Source organism: Spermophilus citellus, assembly GCF_964194105.1.
Source record: "Spermophilus citellus genome assembly, chromosome: 10".
Lineage (NCBI taxonomy): Eukaryota > Metazoa > Chordata > Mammalia > Rodentia > Sciuridae > Spermophilus > Spermophilus citellus.
This window is the reverse complement of record NC_138197.1, coordinates 90,113,497-90,135,463: the sequence shown is the minus strand read 5'-3', so window position 1 is coordinate 90,135,463 and position 21,967 is coordinate 90,113,497. Positions and strand designations below refer to the sequence as shown.

At 37.6% G+C, this 21,967-nt stretch overlaps 1 protein-coding gene across 2 annotated transcripts in view; it reads left to right on the top strand.

Moving 5' to 3' along the window:
• The window catches only part of PTPRB (protein tyrosine phosphatase receptor type B), a 126,861-nt gene that overhangs the window by 52,310 nt on the left and 52,584 nt on the right, over window positions 1-21,967 (top strand). For both annotated transcript variants that reach the window (XM_081310312.1, XM_081310313.1), the window contains 8 exons: window positions 105-374; window positions 890-1,150; window positions 8,541-8,807; window positions 10,078-10,341; window positions 13,677-13,940; window positions 14,489-14,752; window positions 16,273-16,536; window positions 18,862-19,131. In XM_081310312.1, coding sequence (XP_081166438.1) covers window positions 105-374; window positions 890-1,150; window positions 8,541-8,807; window positions 10,078-10,341; window positions 13,677-13,940; window positions 14,489-14,752; window positions 16,273-16,536; window positions 18,862-19,131 — 2,124 coding nt within the window. The remainder of the gene's footprint in view (window positions 1-104; window positions 375-889; window positions 1,151-8,540; window positions 8,808-10,077; window positions 10,342-13,676; window positions 13,941-14,488; window positions 14,753-16,272; window positions 16,537-18,861; window positions 19,132-21,967) is intronic.

Here is a 21,967-nt window from a genome sequence, read left to right as displayed (position 1 = left end):
AGAATTGCAAATATTGTGTGTCCCATCTACTGTTACCCATGAAAGGCAAATGAATATTCTTTCTTAGGTTTTTAACACCTTCTTCTTGACATTTCATTGTTCAGTTCCAGACAAGGTTAGGAACCTAGAGGCAAACAACAATGGTTGGATGAGGTCCCTCGTGGTGAGCTGGTCGCCCCCTGCTGGAGACTGGGAGCAGTATCGTATCCTGCTCTTCAATGACTCTGTAGCACTGCTCAACACCACTGTGGGAAAGGAGGAAACACAGTATGTCATGGATGGTGTGGGTCTCATACCCGGAAGACAGTATGAGGTAGAAGTCATTGTTGAGAGTGGAAATATGAAGAATTCTGAACATTGCCAAGGCAGGACAGGTAAGCAAATATGAAGGTGTTCATGACTCGTGGATATATCCTCTCCTTCCCAAGTAACCCAGCAAACTGCCAATGTCATATCCCAGTTTTCACTGAATTCGAGACTTAAATGGCTTGAGCATTTGGTCTTTCAAAACTGTGGGGTTAACACATGTTTCACTCCACCTAAATACTCATAGATTTTTCTTGATGGTTTTGTGGATGACAGGATTGTATTAAATATTTTTGTATCACAAAATACATAGGAAGAGATAAACTCTAATTGAGTTACCTAAGATCAAAAATAAATGATCCATAGGTGTTGTCCAACAATATTTTTTTGAATTTTTATTTCTGGTTATGTTACATGGCAGAGTTTTTGTGGTAAACCTTTTTTATTCTAAAGTGCTTAAGTATTCAGAATAGAAATGTTGAACCAGAACTCTTGAGGTTGGAAGAGAACAGTTCCTTAAAAAATACTCTGTGTGTGCATCTGAGCTAATCAATGACTTACCCCATCGTTACTTTTTCCTCAGTTCCCCTGGCTGTCCTTCAGCTTCGGGTCAAACATGCTAACGAAACTTCACTGGGCATCATGTGGCAGACCCCTGCTGCAGAGTGGGAGAAATACATCATCTCTCTAACCGACAGAGACCTCTTACTCATCCACAAGTCGCTCTCCAAAGATGCCAAAGAATTCACTTTTACTGATCTGGTACCTGGACGAAAATACACAGCTACAGTCACCAGTATTAGTGGAGACTTAAAAAATTCCTCTTCAATAAAAGGAAGAACAGGTAATAATCTTTATACATCTTAGATTTTACAATGTACTGTCTGATGAATTATTTAACATTCAATTTACAAAAGTTCATTAAGTACCATGTTTTATGGATTTCTAATGTGTTTGCTATTTTACCAAATTCAACTCTTATCTTCATTACTCCTTTCTTTCTATTTTTCTTGGGTTTATTTTTGTTAAAATTGAAACAAAACAGAGCGAAGAAATAGGGCAACACTGAGAAGAGAGTATGGTACACAGAAATGTGTTAGATTTTCGTCACTGTGACAAAATACCTGAGAAAATCAACATAAATCTAGAAAGATTTATTTTTCAGTCCATTGTCATTTGGCTCCATTGCTGTGATCCTTTGGCAAGGCAGATTATTATGGCAAGAAGTACTCACCTCATGGCAGCCAGGAAGCAAAGAGAGAGGACAAGAAAGGGGCCAGGGACAAGATATATCCTTCCAGGGCACTCCCCTTGTGACCTACTTCCTTGAACAAGGCCCTGCTTCCTGTAGTTTCCACCACCTCCCAATAGTCCATTCAATTATGAATCCATCAATGGATTAATCTATTGATGAGCTCAGAGCCCGCATGATCCTATTACTTCCCCAAGACTCCACCCCTTACATATATGTTTGTGTGTGTGTGTGTGTGTATGTATATGTGTGTGTGTGAGATTAGCTATGCTGCCCAGGCTGGCCTTGAACTCTCGAACTTAAGCAATCCTTCTGCCTCTCAGCCTCCTGAATAGCTGGGACTACAGGCCTGTGCCACCATGCCCAGCTACGCTGTCAAATTTTACATTCCCAGCTTTCTTCAGTCATCTTGATGGCGGTTGCAGCCGATTTTGCCTGAGAAATAAAAATGCATCAACAGGCTTGTCAGTGCCCCTAGCCTGAATGTCGACAAGAGCTCAGACCTGGAAGACATAACTTGTGTGGAACCCATCAATGAAATGCCTACAGCATCTGACATAAATTCGGCAAGTGGACTCACCATTCCATCGACTACAGCATCTAACATAAAATCGCCAAGTAGACTCACCATTCCATCGCTGATCCCATCTTCTTTGAGAAGATTAAGTAGACTCACCGATACTTCGATCACTAGGCAATGCTGAGCTGACGTGGATCTGGGGCGAACAGTCTGGGCCTCTCAGAACACACATTGAGCCCGGATCGGCTGAATTCAAGCTCCCGTTCGCCTGCTTCCCACAGACAAACAGCTGTGACTCAGCACTAATCCATCTGGCTGAAACAACTGGTCAGCCCTTCTGATCCTACGGAGGTAAATGCCAACCGAGCCTTCATAGGTAGTGGCCACAGGTTTGAAACGGGGCTTGGGAGAGACAGTAAGGACCCACCCGTTGCATTGGTCACCCGGCAAAGGGAAACGAACTGTCGCCATTTGCAAGAGATACCACCATGGCAGAGAACTGACGTCATCAGACTGCGGCGGAGGAGATAACTTCATTGAAACCTGCGGCTACAGCATCAAATAAATTTATAGAAGTAAACAGTAACTCAGTAGTCAAACAGAACAAGAAGTAACATGAGAAGCTTCAAAAAGCAAGGAAGAAAAGGAGTACACACAATGCAGGACAGCCTAAATATTCAGGAGGACCTAGAGTCATCAGAAAAATGGTCATATAAAGAACTCAAGGAACACCTTAGACAGATGGAATGGAACCTTAAAGAGGATACAAGACAGCAAATTCAAGCAGCGAAAGAACACATTGAGAATGAGTTACATAAACAGATAAAAGAAGAAGTTAAGCACCTTTATCAGGAGAGAGAGATTATAAAAAATAATCAAACAATAATTCTAGAAATGAAGAAAACGATAGACCAAATTAAAAACTCAATTGAGAGTATCACTAACAGAGTGGAGCAAGTAGAAGCCAGAACGTCAGATAATGAAGACAAAATATATCATCTTGAAAAGAGTCTAGCCAACTCAGAAAGGCTGGTAAAAAATCACGAGAAAAACATCCAAGAGCTATGGGATAACATACAAAAACCAAACTTACGAGTCATCGGGATAGAAGAAGGTACAGAGATTCAAACCAAGGGAATGAGTAACCTGCTGAATGAAATAATTACAGAAAACTTTCCAGAAATAAAAAAGGAAACAGATATACAAATTGAAGATGCATACAGGACACCGAGCACACAAAATCACAGTAGATCAACGCCAAGACACATTGTTATGAAGATATCCAATATACAGAACAAAGAGAAAATATTAAAAGCTACAAGAGAAAGGAGACAGATTACATTCAGGGGTAAACCAATAAGGTTAACAACGGATTTTTCATCACAGACACTGAAAGCAAGAAAGTCATGGAACAATGTATTTCAAACACTGAAAGACAATGGATGCCAACCAAGAATTCTGTATCCAGCAAAATTAAGCTTCAGGTATGACAACAAAATAAAAATCTTTCATGATAAACAAAAGTTAAAAGAATTTGCAGCCAGAAAACCAGCATTTCAAAGCATTTTGAGCAAAACACTACACAAGGAATAAATGAAAAACAATAACCAAAACCATCAGTGGGAAGTGCCTCAGTAAAGACAGAGGGCGAGGGGAAAGATAATCATGGAGAAACAAACTAATTTTTTTAAAAAAAGGATGAATAATCAAACATGGATGGAAGTACAAACCATATATCAATAGTAACTCTGAATGTTAATGGCTTAAACTCTCCAATAAAGCGACATAGGCTGGTATCATGGATTAAAAAAACAAATCCAACAATATGCTGCCTCCAGGAGACACATCTGATTGGAAAAGACATACACAGGCTGAAGGTGAAAGGATGGGAAAAAATATACCACGCACACAGTCCTCGTAAGCAAGCAGGGGTGGCCATCCTCATATCGAATAAAATTGGCTTCAGGACTAAGTTAATCAAAAGGGATAAAGAAGGACATTATATACTGTTAAAAGGAACCATTCACCAACAAGACATAACAATTATCAATATTTATGCACCAAATAATGGTGCTGCGACATTCATAAAACAAATTCTCCTCAAGTTCAAGAATCAAATAGACCACAACACAATGAAAACTACAGAACCCTAAAGAGAGAAGTAGAAGAAGATCTTAGAAGATGGAAAAATATACCCTGTTCATGGATAGGCAGAACTAACATTATCAAAATGGCGATATTACCAAAAGTTCTCTATAGGTTTAATGCAATGCCAATCAAAATCCCAATGGCATTTCTTGTAGAAATAGAGAAAGCAATCATGAAATTCATATGGAAAAATAAAAGACCCATAATAGCAAAAGCAATTCTAAGCAGGAAGTGTGAATCAGGCGGTATAGCGATACCAGATTTCAAACTATATTACAGAGCAATAGTGACAAAAACAGCATGGTACTGGTACCAAAACAGGCGGGTGGACCAATGGTACAGAATAGAGGACACAGAGACTAATCCACAAAGTTACAACTATCTTATATTTGATAAAGGGGCTAAAAGCATGCAATGGAGGAAGGATAGCATCTTCAACAAATGGTGTTGGGAAAACTGGAAATCCATATGCAACAAAATGAAACTGAATCCCTTTCTCTCGCCATGCACAAAAGTTAACTCAAAATGGATCAAGGAGCTTGATATCAAATCAGAGACTCTGCATCTGATAGAAGAAAAAGTTGGCTCCAATCTACATATTGTGGGGTCGGGCTCCAAATTCCTTAATAGGACACCCATAGCACAAGAGTTAATAACAAGAATCAACAAATGGGACTTACTCAAACTAAAAAGTTTTTTCTCAGCAAGAGAAACAATAAGAGAGGTAAATAGGGAGCCTACATCCTGGGAAAAAATTTTTACTCCTCACACTTCAGATAGAGCCCTAATATCCAGAGTATACAAAGAACTCAAAAAATTAGACAATAAGATAACAAATAACCCAATCAACAAATGGGCCAAGGAACTGAACAGACACTTCTCAGAGGAGGATATACAATCAATCAACAAGTACATGAAAAAATGCTCATCATCTCTAGCAGTCAGAGAAATGCAAATCAAAACCACCCTAAGATACCATCTCACTCCAGTAAGATTGGCAGCCACTATGAAGTCAAACAACAACAAGTGCTGGCAAGGATGTGGAGAAAAGGGTACTCTTGTACATTGCTGGTGGGACTGCAAATTGGTGCGGCCAATTTGGAAAGCAGTTTGGAGATTCCTGGGAAAGCTGGGAATGGAACCACCATTTGACCCTGCTATTGCCCTTCTCGGACTATTCCCTGAAGACCTTAAAAGAGCATGCTACAGGGATACTGCCACATCGATGTTCATAGCAGCACAATTCACAATAGCTAGACTGTGGAACCAACCCAGATGCCCTTCAATAGATGAATGGATAAAAAAAATGTGGCATCTATACACAATGGAGTACTATGCAGCAATAAAAAAAGACAAAATCATAGAATTTGCAGGGAAATGGATGGCACTAGAGCAGATTATGCTTAGTGAAGCTAGCCAATCCCTAAAAAACAAATACCAAATGTCTTCTTTGATATAATGAGAGCAACTATGAACAGAGCAGGGAGGAAGAGCAGGAAGAAAAGAGTAACATTAAACAGAGACATGAGATGGGAGGGAAAGGGATAGAAAAGGGAAATTGCATGGAAATGAAGGGAGACCCTCATTGCTATACAAAATTACATATAAGAGGTTGTGAGGGGAAAGGGAAAATAAACAAGGAGAGAAATGAATTACAATAGATGGGGTAGAGAGAGAAGATGGGAGGGGAGGGGAGGGGGGATAGTAGGGGATAGGAAAGGTAGCAGAATACAACAATTACTAATAGGGCATTATGTAAAATTGTGGATGTGTAACCGACGTGATTCTGCAGTCTGCATTTGGGGTAAAATTGGGAGTTCATAACCCACTTCAATCTAATGTATGAAATATGATATGTCAAGAGCTTTGTAATGTTGTGAACAACCAATAAAAAAATAATAAAATAATAAAATAATAAAATAAAATAAAATAAAATAAATTGCACCACAAAAAAAAAAATTTTACATTCCCATCAGCAATGTATGAGCATTCCCGTTCCTCCACATCCTCAGCAGTACTAGGTTTTGTCACTTCATTTGTTTGTTTTAAAATTAAGCCATTCTAGTAGGTCCCTGGTATCACATGTGGTTTTAATTTGCCCTTTCATAATTCCTAAGGGCTTTGTGAATCCTTTTGTATGCTTATTCACCTCTGTTTATCTTCTTTGGGAAAGTTTCAGTTCAAATGTTTTACCTGCTTTTCAATAGGGATTTTTTTGTTTCCTTATCATTGAGGGTTTTTTTTTAATTTTATTTTTGTTAGTTGTTCGTGGATCTTTAATTTATTCATTTATTGATATATGGTGCTGAGAATCGAACCCAGTGCCTCACACATACAAGGCAAGTACTGTACCATTGAGCCACAACCGCAGCCCTATCATTGAATGTTAAGAGTTCTTTGTCCTAGACACAAGTCTTATGTCAGAAATATGTGTTGAATATGCTTCCTTCCAGTCTGTGGCTTGTTTCTTCATGATTTTAGAAGTGTCGTTTACTAAATAGAATGTTTAATTTTGGTCTCCCATTGATTGGTTCTCTTATAGATCATGCATTTGGTATCCAACTAAAAAAACCTTTGCTTAACATAAGATCACAAAGATTTTTTTCCCTAGAAGATTCATAGTTTATACTTTAAATGTAGGTTTATGAACCATTTTGAGTTAATTTTTATATATGGTATGAGATATGGGTTGAGGTTTAATTTCTTTGTATAAGAAATGAAATAATTTCTAAGAAAATAATGTATCTAATAATTGCAGAACTATTTGTTGAAAAGACTGGCCTTTCTCTACTAAATTGCCTTTGAATCTCTGTAAAACAAATCGACTAATATATACATATGTATATACATATATGCAGACATATGTATATATATTTGTATATACATATATATATACATACAAATACATATACATATAACTGCATATATGTATATACATAAATGTGTACATTTTTACATACATATACTTCCCCCCACCATTGGTCTATTTTGAACTTTCAGTTCTGCACCATCAAGTTTTGTTTCTGCCTCTTGCCAGTCATGCTATCTTGATTCATTTAGCTTTCTAGTGAAACTGGGTGATATTAGTCTTCCAACTTTGTTCCCTATTTCAAAATTGTTTTGGTATTATAGTTCCTTTGCTTGCCATATAAAATTTCAAATTGGAAAAGAACTTTGGATCCATATTATAGTTGCATTTTTATTGAATATGTTTGTATCTTAGTGAACTTTGAGAAGGAGTGTGCTAGAGTTTTGATCTCTTTGATTATTATAATTTAAGGAAGAAGAACAAATAAAAACATCTCTCAATAGAGTGCCAACTTCAATATCTGTGTAAAAGATTTGCTAATGGATAGGTAGAAAGCAACGATAATTGCTAATTAGAAAAGGGTCAAAAGTTTAGGGATTAGACAGATCTAGCCTTGAACCCCAGGTTTATTATTTGTCAACACTGTGTGATAAAAGCTTTAAAACTTACATTTAATGCTCTTTGGTTTTCTCATTAGTAAAGAGAACCAACTTTATAGTGTTTTGAATGAGCTATCAAATAATACAACCTCTGTAATGCATTCAGCCTATAACTGGCGCATGGTAGATATTCAATAGTTGTTATAATCATCATCATTATTTTAATGAGCACATATAAATTTATATATATGTTCATACATGGACATTGCATAATTTGGTAGACTTCAAATTATCATTATTTGAATATATAATAGTGTGGTTTATATTATTGTAGGATTTTGGGGTATAATAATAATAGATCTGAGAATGTACCAGTAAAGAAGCAACCAGTTTGCTAAACGGTAATGTAATTACTGGGTTGAAAGGATTTCCTAATACCACCTATTCCCTTGGCTTAGAGTGATCCCATGGCTTTGAGTTCTCATGGGTTAAGAAAAGAGAAAAGCATAGAAGCCTTGCATCATGTACAACCAGAAGAATGAGAAGTTATACTGCATTTATGTATGATATGTCAAAATGCATTCTACTGTCATGTATAACTAATTAGAATAAATTTTAATAAGATTTTAAGAAGAAGCCTTCAAATACAGCAGCCTTCACTATTTAAAATTTAAAATCAAATGGTTTAGTAAGTAAGCATCTCATCCTTGCATCCTAAATAATTTTTATTTCCTATCTAAACCACTTTTTTTTGCCATAGGAAGTAGAGCTGAGAGTCTATAGCTAAAACAAACAAATTCATTTTTAGTGCTTTCAAGTCTGTCTCCATTTTTTGGCCCACTTTAATGACAGTTCCTTAGAGTAACTAATTGTCATTTATTTTGTCTTTGGTCTACTGTGTTTTAGTACCTGCCCAAGTAACTGGCCTGCATGTGGCCAACCAAGGGATGACCAGTAGTCTATTTACCAACTGGACTGAGGCCCTGGGAGACATAGAATTCTACCAAGTCTTACTGATCCATGAAAATGTGGTCATCAAAAATGAAAGTGTTCCCAGTGAGACCAACAAATACAGCTTCCACTCTCTGAAATCGGGCAGCCTTTACTCCGTGGTGGTAACAACAGTGAGTGGAGGGATCTCCTCCCGACAAGTGGTGGTGGAAGGAAGAACAGGTAAGATGCAACATGTTTGTATTTATAGCTTACGAAAATCTGAGTCCATAGCCCCCCATCACAGAATTATTTAAACATCCTAAAGACAGACTGAGTTAAGTGTATCTTAGTAGCTAGAAAGTGTCCATATACATGGATCAACATTAGCAAAGTTGTTCAGTAAGGTGTATATAATTTTTTATGTAAGTAGGCTTTGGGGCTTAACTCACAAATAACAGTAAAATTAGAAGGATTCTCGGAAGTCCAATCCCGCCTTTATATGCCATATTCTGGTACATTGACAATTACATAAAAATATTGAGCTGAGGTTAATCAATTAATGATGAAAACAGTAGTGCAGCTCATATATTCTGTGGGATTTTGTTCTGGTATTCACTAATGGCAGTACTATTTACTAACACTTACTTCTGATACATAGCACAAACGTTATTTCATACCATGGTTACTAATTTACCATCTGTCTACTTCTAGTCAGGAAGCTCCTTGAAGGTATCCACACTTTCTATTTTCATATACTTGACAAATATTAGGTTTTCAGTAAAAGTTTGTGGCGTTGGGTCCCCAAATGACATAAGGAAACGATTAGAGTTGACACCTTTCCAGAAAGATTGTCTCCATCACAGCTGTATGCCCACATTTGGTCCAGTTTCCAGACTTACTGCATCCAGAGTAGGCTTTGAGCCTTATATCTTGCCACTAGAGGGCAGGAAATGCTTTGCAAAGGGAGAACACAGTACCACCACCACCACCACCACCCCCAGCCCCGGTTATGTTAGCTGTCAAACTCCCCAGGAATAAATGATTTCTTCACATGAAGATTGAAGGTATCCCAAAACCTACACACTTGAGAAAAGCTCTTCATTCTCCACCTTTCCCCTCAAACATCTGTGCTTTAGTGAAGAGTTTGGTTCAGGTTGATTCATTTGGATTGTTGAAATGTCTGTTCCCTTTCCTATAGGGGACTTCTTACCACATTCACATAAAAATGCCTCCACTGAAAATACTGTACACACAGCAACCCCATAAAAGTGCAGTAGAGGCATCCTTGTATTTATGAGGCATCGGAAAGTTTCCTTGCATTTTTATTTTGGTTAGCCTTCTGACGTAGGAGCACTCAGCTGCTAGAAGCTAAAGTAAAATCCTCCCACTTCCTTGACCTCTTCTGTAATCACATTAGCTCTCCTCAGTTCATGGTTTCTGCTGACAACATAGATGACTTGGACTTTTGATCATTTTCCTTTTTAAATTTTCTCCCCTTTTAAAATTACAGTCCCTTCCAGTGTGAGTGGCATGACGGTGAACAATTCAGGTCGTAATGACTACCTCAGTGTTTCCTGGCTGCCAGCGCCTGGAGATGTGGATAACTATGTGGTGACCCTCTCCCACGACAGCAGGGTGGTTCAGTCCCTGGTCATTGCCAAGTCTGTCAGTGAGTGTTCCTTCAGCTCCCTCACCCCAGGCCGCCTCTACAATGTGACCATAACTACAAGGAGTGGCAAGTATGAGAATCATTCCTTCAGCCAAGAGCGGACAGGTAAGGGAGTGTGAAGGTACAGGGCTCCAAAAGAACCAACAGGTTATATGGCTCAGGGCATCACAGAGCTGTGACAATCCTGTCATGCTAGGATGAAAGGCAATTGAGATCACAAACTCCTTATGGAGAATTTGGATTTTAACTCAAGAAACTCCTTATGTGAGTAGATATGACCTTTAGAGGAAGATAAACAAAATTTTTGTTAGAATTCACATTCTATTCAAATCGTTTAACAAGTATTTCTATTTAGAGAGTATTTTTAGTTGCAATGACCTGGTTTATATATGTTAACTAATCCTTAGAAACTCCCCCTTGAGGCAGTTGTTAGGATTCCCATTTTATAGATCAGGAAACCAAGGTTCAGGGAAGGTTAAGTAACTTGTCCAACTGTTTACCTTGTTAAACAGCCACTAAGTTTTAGATCCTGGATTTAAACCTTGTTCTGATTGACTCCAGAGCCTACAAAGCTCTGTGTCCTAAAATCCTTTCTGAAGTGTCTGTTGGTCAAGACAGCTATTCATCCTTTCTCACAGAAGGTGAAAATGTGAACCTTTATAGTTCTGAGACTAGGGAGCAGAAATCTTAGCAAATGAATGTCAGGTCTTTCATGTGCTAGAAAGAACTAAATATAGACAGCTACCGTTTTCCCAATATATTTAGGCTTTCTGGGGTTTACATCTGAGTTTTTGCTTAAGGTTGACGTGTCACTATTTTGTTAAATCTTTTCTACTGAGCTCTGGGTTGATTTTCACATTTAAAAATTCTCTTTCTCCATGAGGATCTGGGACAATGGGCATCATCCTGTTACCTGGCACAGAGTCCAGGGCCTGGTAGGCACTCAATAAGTATTTGTTGAACTAATAATCAGAAATCACTTAGATCGGGGAGTTTCACCTGGTGGCCCTGGGTGGACTTTAGAAGTGTAATAACTCATGAAATTGTTGGGGATAAGAAGGATATGTGCATTTATCTGAGGAGAGAGTTCCTGGTTAGTATCAGATTTCATAGTAAAGAACCATGTACCAGAAAACTAGCATTAAATGTGTCCTTCGAATGATGTAATCCCATCTTCTTATCCAAAGAGAAAATCCCAGAGAGAAAGTGTGACTTCTCCAAGGTCACATGGCTGTGACCAGTATCAGAGTTCCACCATTACATCATGCCATACCTGAGAGCTCTCGTGGGCATATAAAGAGGTTATTCCTACCCTCACATCATTTGAAGTCTAATCATTCTGATAATCACAATGATGGCTTAGACCTGAAAAGCTGATTTTTTCCTCACAAAGTAATCTTATGTCACTGTCTCCTATTAACTCAGATCCTAAAAATCACTAGAAATTAAAGAAGATTGTCACCCAACTTCTAACCCCTTGCTACCTATAAACACTAGTTCATTCACGAGCATTCCCTATCCCTTTGACATTAACATTGCAATGCTTTTTGCTAAGAGTGCTTCTAAATGTAAGAAAAGTGATCCTCGATTCAAAGCACTCTCTTGACTCTGAACAGCATGAGCTTGAATTTTGTGCATGACTAATGGAGGCAAATGATTCTAACTGGAAAGTCATGTCAGAGTTGTTGTCTTGTTGATTTTGCCTGGTTATCTTAATTCCCTTTTCCTTTCCTAATGCCCTTCTCCTACATTTTGAGTGAAAATACCAATATTTCTAATTCTGTATCTCATCATCTCATCGTGCATCAAAGCTCTTCTCACAAATTACCTCTTGTTCCACCTGGAGAGCACCTTATTGACTTAGCATGGTATTCAGCCTAGTTTTTCTTCCTGTAATAATTGCTTCACCTTCAGTAAATTGCCTGGATCATTGACCTTTCTTAGCTCACCCATACAGTGTCAATTCAGAATTTCACCTTAACTCTGATGAGACCAAATTCTAGCAACAGTGTAACTGGCTTGAGGTGAATGTCATAGCATACCTGTCCTTGCTGTATATTTGTGGTGAGCTATGTTCTAATATAAAACTAAACAGTAAATATAATCCAACAAGGATGTTAATGCAGTTTTTAAGTGTGAAAAGCATCATGAAAAAATATAGCTTAGATACCAAAATACTGAAGTTTCTGGATCATTTTATGATTTTGGGAAAAAATAGAATATTTGAACACAGTTTGGCATGTGGTCAAAGCAAAAATCCTTTAATGTATACCAAGCCACATACAGAGGTTTTACAGGCCTAGAGGACATGATAAAATTGGGATATAAGTTTAGTATGCTGGACCTAAGTTTATGCCTCTTTTAAATGCCCTTTCTCATGAATATTTATAATGTCTGGTTATAGCCAGATAGAAATGAATCTGTGATCTACTATTAAAGCAAAATTCAACTCCAAATGAAAAAATGAGAATGTCCTTAATATCATGCTTTAAATACCATATTGCCTTATTTACAGTGTTCCTAGTAATATGCATTTATCTATTCATTGATTGAGGGGAAAAACTGTGTTTGCTTATGAATTTATTGTGGAGATTCAGATACACAGAATAGCATTAATTATAATTCTTGACTCAGAAAAACGTGCATCAACTGTCATTATTTTTTTTTCTTTGTCATGGTTCTAGGAATTGAACCCACAGCCTTGTACATGCTAGGCAAGCACTCTACCCTTGAGCTACCTCCTCAGTCACGTTTATTTTTTTGGCATTTAGTTAATAATGTTTTATAATTTAAGATGTACATGAGAAAATACTACAAAAGTTGAAAGCTAGGACTTTGACAATGATCTGTATCAAATCATGTGGCTTCCACCCCATTAATCCATTCCAAGGTAACCAGTATCTTAACTCACCTTTACGTCTCACTTACTTCCATCTTATGTAGTTTTGTTGCATCTATGTACAGTTATAATTCTATGAGTTTTAAAATTTTAGTGTCTTTAACATTGTAAAATACAGTATGTAATCTTTTAGGGACTTCGATTTTTTTCATGTATTATATTTATAAGATTCATTCATATTTTGTGTCTTGATGTTAAAGGCAAGAAAGCTACACCTTTGTGTTTTAAATTAAATAGAAGACATTAATCATGACATGTTTCACTGTGTATGCACAATAAATCATTATCCAATCTTATAAGTAGCATTTTGTATAGGCAAACAAGAGGATTAGAATGTGTTCATCAGGTTATGTTAAAAGATCCATTTAATCACCCCAACGGGCATAACAGTATTTCCCCTTGAGATTCATGATCAAGAGGTCTAAGATTTTTCTTTTAAATGCATACAGTAAAAATCTAGTCACTTTATTTTATTGTCCCAAATTGATCTGATCAATTGCTTACTCAGAATCACTAAGTCTTTCGCTGTTCTCTGTTTCAGTGCCTGACAAGGTCCAAGGAGTCAGTGTTAGCAACTCGGCTAGGAGTGACTACCTAAAGGTATCCTGGGTGCATGCCACTGGAGACTTTGATCACTATGAAGTCACCATCAAAAACAAAAACAACTTCATTCAAACCAAGAGCATTCCCAAGTCGGAAAATGAGTGTATATTTGTTCAGCTAGTCCCTGGACGGTTGTACAGTGTCACCGTTAGTACAATAAGTGGCCAATATGAAGCCAGCGAACAAGGGAATGGAAGAACAAGTACGTGAAAAATTTGCAAAATCTTTTTTTTTTTTTTTGATTGGACAGGAAGGTCACTGAGTAAATAATATATCTGAGCCTCGCATTTTCTCCACTTACTGATTAGTAAATTGCATTCCCGCTGAGTCTTACTTGAAGCTAACTTCATCCAGCCAAATCATGGCCTATAATTACAGAATATTTATTGGTAGATAAAAGCAAGCATAGTGGAGGAGTAAGAAGGCCAAATGTTCCATTTTTCTTCCCTGTCCTCCTGCACTATGGCATTAAAATTCTAGACTTCGTGTTTTATCTTATGATTGAGATCATAACTCATTTTATAATTATATTCTACCAACATGTAGCATTTAAGATTGATGTCAAGAAAAAAAATCACAATTTTAATAGTTGCTTCCAATTTTTCTTGTTTAATTATGCATGAAGTAGCTTGAGTGGTTTATTTGGGGAAGAGAGATGTTTGCCAGTTCCTTGAATGTGATTCATAAATTATTGTGTAGGTAAACTCCAATCAGTCCCTTTCCTGAAGTATCTTCTCATTTTCTCCTTAGTCCCAGAGCCTGTTAAGGATCTAACACTGCGGAATAGGAGCACTGAGGACCTGCATGTGACTTGGTCACGAGCTGATGGGGACGTTGACCAGTATGAGATTCAGTTGCTCTTCAATGACATGAAAGTATTTCCTCCTTTTCACCTAGTAAATACTGCAACCGAGTACAGGTTTACCTCCCTAACACCAGGGCGCCAGTATAAAATTCTCGTCTTGACGATAAGTGGGGATGTACAGCAGTCGGCCTTCATTGAAGGCCTAACAGGTAACTTAGATACTGTTCTTGAACCTGAGTAGATAGAGTGGTGTATTTAACGTACTGGGTATCCCAGGTATTTTGATGAACTTGGAGTGGTAGAAGGGAGATGGCAAGAGGGAGAAAGTTATCTTGATAGTGACAATGACATTGTGCAAGCTGGATTAATAAAGTTGAAATGTGATATGGAGGAAGCTTTCAAAGAAGTAACGTTGAATTGATAATCTAGCTGGTGTTCGTGAGATACACAGATTATATTATATATTTTAATAAATAACTCTTGACTGTTACTTCTTTGGAACTCTTTTAGGACCGTTGCTATATTAGTTGATATTTATTGACAGTTGGCCATGAGCTAGACCCACAGCAAAGCACTTTGTATCTACATTTTGTTCAATCCTCACAACTCTATGGGTGGTTATTATTATCATTACAATTTTTCTTATAAGAAGACTGTAATTTACAAAGATTAATTAATTTGCCTGTAGTCACACAGCTAGTAAATGAGTAAACCAAGACTTGGAGTAAGGCAGTCTAACCAGCCCCTTGCTACATTACTAATGTTCTTCATTTCCATTCATTAACCTTGACCTCCCTCTAAACTTTCCCCCATCAGCTTCAGGTCAGGCAGGAAAATCAGAGAAAAATGGCAAATTGATACTTTTTTGTCATGTCCTCTTTTTCAGTAGATGCCAAAACATAAAAAGCATGACATTTGTTTTTGTTTGTTTGTTTCCGTACTGGGGATAGAACCCAGATCTTCATGCATGCTAGACAAGGTTCTACCACTGAGCTCCACTCCCAGCCCTGCCTGGAAACTTTGGTTGACATTTTCCATAGTTCATTCTCTAAGTGATGACTCTTTTAAAAAAAAAAAAAAAAAAACTTTTTTTATTTGTGTAAAACTGAAAAGAATTTTACTATAAAAAATAATGGCTCAATGGAATATGTACCATTTCTTTTGGAAATTAAAAGATAATTTAAAAAAAAATAATGATAGCATTTTGCAAATTTATCGCAAGGGGTATCTCTATCTGAGGAAATAAGCATGCTATGCTTTGAGAGATGCAATGTTACAATTTGAACACCAAAATGAAAAATGAAATCAAAAGAAAAAAATGAAATAGTTACCAAGGAATGCATGTCAGGGGACCAAAGGGGAAGGGTCACATATTATCCAAAAGAAAATAAAGGACAGCTGCATTGTGATGGCTCATTAATAGTCCAACGGTGCCTCTCTTTTGGTAAACTTGAACGTTTCTGCAGACATTCAAGCAGCTTTTTCAGTAAAAAGGTTTTTGCATGACTACTATTGCTGTTCCCATGATCATCTTCTATAGTGGTCACGGTGTTGAGGACACAGTGGGTCCTAGTTCCCCAGGATACACTGTGGGAAATGCTGTTGGTCGATCTCCTCGGCGCACAACGTCCCCCTCCTTCCTCTCGGAACCTGGACCCCCAGCACATGCCTCACAACCACAGCTGCTGCCCTTGATGGCGCTTAAATTTCTTTTCTTTTCTTTTTTTAGTTCCTAGTGCTGTCAAAAATATTCATATCTCTCCCAATGGAGCAACAGATAGCCTGACGGTGACCTGGACCCCAGGTGGCGGAGATGTTGATTCCTACGTGGTGTCCACCTTCAGGCAGAATCAGAAGGTTGAGTCTCAGACCATCCCCAAGCACGTCTCTGAGCACACATTCCACAGACTGGAGGCGGGGGAACAGTACCAGATTGTGATTGCCTCCATCAGCGGGTCGCTGAAGAACCAGATGGACGCACTCGGCCGGACAGGTGAGCTCCCTCCTGGAGGAGGGCCAGACTGAACATGGTTCTCCACAAAGGGTCGGTGAAGGGGCTTGGCTGTTCACAAGTTGAAACTCCAATTATAAAACCACCTAAGTTTGCATGCTTCACTATGGTTTCAAGAGCCTTTCTCATTTTTTCTTTGCATTTTTCTTTCTTAACAGAGATTTCCAAAACAAATCAAAGGTAATTGGAAGCCAAATCATTTGAATAATTTTTTATACTAGCTATATAATGTAAAAATTTTAACAAGGCTTCATAACTGCATTTTTCAAAATTTCAACCTTCTTTCAAAGTTCTTTAAGAAAAACATGTTCTGCCATCTTCTTTACCCATGATAGCTAAAGAACAAGTATAATTTACATATAATTTACAAGTATAATTTACATAAGATGAGTGAATAATGGATCTCTTTATTTATGTTAATATCCTCATTTATGTATTTTTAAACAAAAATAAGTTCCTGAAATATACTAGACATTTAAAATGATATCTAGTCACACTATAAGGGAGATCATTTATCTATCCTACAGATGAGGAGAGTAAGGCTCAGAAAGTTTACGAAGCATTACCAAGGATACATGTAATGACACCTAGAGCTACAAATCAAATCTAGGTCCCTCTGGCTCCATGCTCCCTCTACTGTGATGCAACACTTCTTATGCTTCCCATTCTCAGGAGCACTTATTTTGTTCTGGAACCTGGGCTTTTATGCCATACCTTCCTCTGCCTCTAGTTCATATCTAGAGCTATACTCTCTACCTGTAACCTTGGTGCAAGCAAGGGATTATGTAGAAAGTAGGGATTCAGTAGAAAGACAGAGCCACTAACCTCAAGAACCTTATAATCTAGTGAAGAAGTCAGAGAGGTAAACAGGTGATTACTTGTTAGAGTCTGTAAACAAGTTGGGATGGCGCCTGGCATTTTGCCAGAGGGAGTGGTTTGTGAGGTGGTGCCAGCGAGCCATTAATTGTGGAGATTCCTTATTGGTTGACTGCTGTATCTAGTTTATGTTAATTAAGACAAGCTGTGTGGAATGTATATATACCCCTCCTGTGCTACAATAAACGGCTCCCACTCCTGCTGTATCAATGTACACAAGTTACTCATCACCCCCCAGTTAGTTTGCTGCAGCCGGACTGCGGCAATTACTGTACAAATTATGGGGTGTTATGTGTTATGGGAACCAACAAGAAGAGTCAGTAAAGGCTTCTAGTAGGAAGTAATGTTTCAACCAAGATCAAGAGGTCTTCCAGCTCTTCCAGGTGAAGTTTAAGTTGACTTAGTTACAGCAGAAAAAGCAAAGACCTGGGGGTGATAGAAAGCATGGCACATTTGAGGACCCATATGCTACTCAGTATGCTAGAAATAAGAACGTGAGCCATGTAGCCAAGTAAGTAGATAGATCAAATCATGGGGAGTCTTGTATACCTAGTAAGGTGTTTTAAAATTACAGAGAGCTATTCAAGGGCTATCAGCATGATAGTGCTGGGAGAATGAATCCATGGAAGTAACAAAGTAAGAGACAGTGGCAAGAAATGCTGTTGTCCTAAGAAGGAGAGAATAAATAAACTCAAGATATATGAGATATAGTACACAGAAATTTTAAGACTTATGTTTGATTCTCTGTACGAAGGTAAGAGTGACAAACTAAGTGCCTCACTTGAGCCAAGAGGTAGAAAAATAGGGAAATAAGAAAGTTGGGTAGGGAGATGAGGAATTCAATTTGAGCATCATCAGTTTGGGAGTCATCAAATTTGAAAGTCATCATTATGTGAGTGACAATTCCAACCATGGGAATGAATTAAATCTTCTAAGGAGATTATTTAGAATGAAAAAAGAAATGAACCTAGAATGGGAAATATTATTAAAAATATTATTTTGCCTTGCACATCAGGAGCACAAATACTATCACCTTACTACTGCTTAAATCAGGCTGGAAGTTTTGACATGAGTTAATATTGGGAGTATAGTCTAAACATGACAGTTCAGCCATCCAAACCATTCATTGCGTGAAAATTTGTTCAGTATTCTTTTTGGAAACAGATATGCATATCACTCTGTGTGTTCTTCTGTGTCACTTTCACTAACCTTTCTACCTGTTGGAGAACCAAAATAGCTATTCAGACAATTCAGGCCAAGAAATGCTTGTTCCTCTTTACTCTCAGAGGACACACAGAAATAATCAATGTGACACAAATAAAGCAGAGGCATTGGTATTCTACCAGGAGACTTCAGAGAGTTTTGCTCAACTGATTACTTTATCCTAAGTGATATTACCTGAGTTTTCTTGCTTCTCTTGTTTCTTTGTAGTTCCAGCATCTGTCCAGGGACTAAGTGCAGACAATGCATACAGCAGTCATTCCTTAATAGTAAGTTGGCAAAAAGCTGCTGGTGTGGCAGAAAGATATGATGTCCTGCTTCTAAATGAAAATGAAATTCTTCTGAGTAACACATCAGAGCCAGCTACTGCCAAACAGCACAAATTTGAAGATCTAACACCAGGCAAGAAATACAAGATACAGATTCTAACCGTCAGCGGAGGCCTCTTTAGCAAGGAATCCCAAACTGAAGGCCAAACAGGTAATTAGTAGCATTTAATATATTTTACCATATATCTCCTTGCCTGCTATTGTATAAGATCATAATATAAGAGGGGTGAAGCTTCAGCCCACCGTAATCCAATTTGGATTTTTCATTAAAGCTGTCTCTATTAGTTTCCTATTGCTGCTATAATAAATTGCCACAAACTTAGTGGCTTAAAACAACACAAATTTATTATTTTATAGTTCTAGAGAGTTATAATCTGAAAACAGGAAAGAAATCAAGATGTCAGGTGTCAGTAGGGCTGTGTACCTTTAGACGGAGAATCTATGCCTTGCCAGCTTCTAGAGGCTGCCCACATTCATTGGCTCATGGTCCCTTCCATCAAGGGAATCATACCAACCTCTATATCTGTTGTCACATGTCCTTCTCTGCTTTCCTGCCTCTTTCTTCCATCTTTTAAGAATTCTTGTGTCAGACCTGACACAAGGAACCACGGAGCAGAGACTATGGTTCTCTACCATTGCCTCCCCCTGCAGCTAACCACCTGTGGGTCTTTGCCACCACCAGGACTGAGAGCTGGTACCACAGTTCCTGCCACTGTGTTTTCCTGCTGCCATTTCCCACCGCCAACTGCCAGCTATGGGCCTGAACTACTGTCCAAGAAGTAATAACAGATCTCAAATTATTCCAAAAAATCATGAAGGGAGGGAATTCTTCCAACTCCATTTTACAAGGCCAGTGTTACTCTGATATCAAAACCAGACAGGGACCCAAATAAATAAAAAAAAAAGGAGAGAGAACTCTAGACCATTATCTCTAAAGAGCACAAGTGCAAAAATTCTTGACAAAATACTAGCAAATCAAATCCAACAGCATATCGTTAAGATCATTGACCATAAGAGGAATTTATCTCAGAGATGCAAGGATGGTTCATCATAGACATATCAACCATTATAATATATCAATCAACAAAATGGACAAAAATCTTTAGATAATCTCAACTGATGCAGAAAAAGCATTTGATACAAGTCAACATCCCTTTATGATAAAATTCTGAACAAATTAACTGTAGAAGAAACATATTTCAACATAATAGCTATAATATAACAAATCCTTACCCAACATCATAGTGAATGGGGGAGAAGCTGAAACCTTTTTTCTAAGATCTGGAACAAAGCAAGGATGTCCACTTTTCCAGTGTTAGTCAACATAGTACTGAAAGTCTTAGAGTAATTGGACAAAAGAAAGAAATAAAAGGCAAACAAATAGGAAGGGAGTAAGACAAATTATCCTGTTTGCAGATGATATGTTCTATCTATAGAAAAACCTAAAAACTCTATCAAAAGACTATTAGATCAGATAAATTTGATGAAGTTATAGAATATAGACTCAACATAAAAAATAATAGCATTTTTGAGCACGAATAATGAAATTGCTGAGAAAGAAATCATAAAATGGAATCCCATTAACAATTGCTGCAAACAAAATATAATGACTAGAAATAGATATACTCAAGGAAACAAAAGACTTCTACAACAAAAAGTATAAAACTCTGATGAAAGAAATTGATGAAGACACACACACAAAATGGAGAGACCTCCCCACAGCCAAAATCTAGAGAAAAGAAACAAAGCTGGAAGTATCACACTGCCTGACACCAAAATATACAACAAAGCTGTATGGGACTGGCCTAAAAACAGACACAGAAGAGAGAACCTGGAAATATGCCCCATGCATTTGTAGCCAATTGATTTTCAACAGAGGCACCAAAATCCTACATTGGAGAAAGGACAGACTCTTTAACAAATGGTGTTCAGAAAACTGGATATTCACATGCAGAAGATTGAAACTTGACCCCTATCTCTCATCCTATACAAAAAATGAACTTGAAATGACTTGAAGACCTGAATGTAATACTGGAAACTATAATATACCAGTAGATGAGTAAGAACATTTCAAGACAATAGTATAATAAACAATATTTTAAATAAGACCCAAAAGCTCAGGAAACAAATGCTAACATAATAAAGTATATGTATGAAGACATGAATTGGTGTGAATATACTGTGTATACAACCAGAGATATAAAAAATTGTAAAAGAAAAAGAATTTAGTTTTCATTATTATTAAATGTGAACAATGATTAGGAATTCTAAAAAAAGAAAAAGAAAGAAAGAAAGAAACTAAAATGCTTCTGCAGAGACACAATCACCAGAGTGAAGAGATAACCTAAAGAAAGGGGAAAATATGGGCTGGGGATATAACTCAGGTTGGTACAGTGCTTGCCTTGCATGCACAGAGTCCTGCATTCAATCCCCAGCACCATACAGAAAAAGAAAAAAGAAAGAAAAGACAAGACAGAAAGGGGAAAATGTTATTTGCATGAAATTCATCTGACAAAGGATTAATATTCAGAATATTGAAAGAACTTTAAAAACTCAATAACAAAAACAATTTAAAAATAGACACAGGATATGAATGGACACTTCCCAAAAGAAGAAATTCAAATGGCCAATAAATTTAGGGGGAAAAAATGTTTGATTTAATTAGCCATCAAGGAAATGCAAGTCAAACTCACAATTAGATATCATGTCACTCTGGTTAGAGTGGCTATTATCAAAAAGACAAGAAGTAGCTAATGTTAGCAAGGGTGTGGAGAAAAGGAAACTCTTACTCTTGGTGCAAGTGTAACCAGTACAGCCGCTATGAGGAACAATATGAACTTTTAATGGGTTGGAATAAGGAGAGGGGAAAACAAAAAGAACTGGACAAAGGAGAACTCAAGCAAAATCAAGACAGATGCCCTTTTCTGTTTACATCCACATCTCAAGACTCAGGCCAACCCAGAAGTGAGTACTTTCTTGCAGCACTG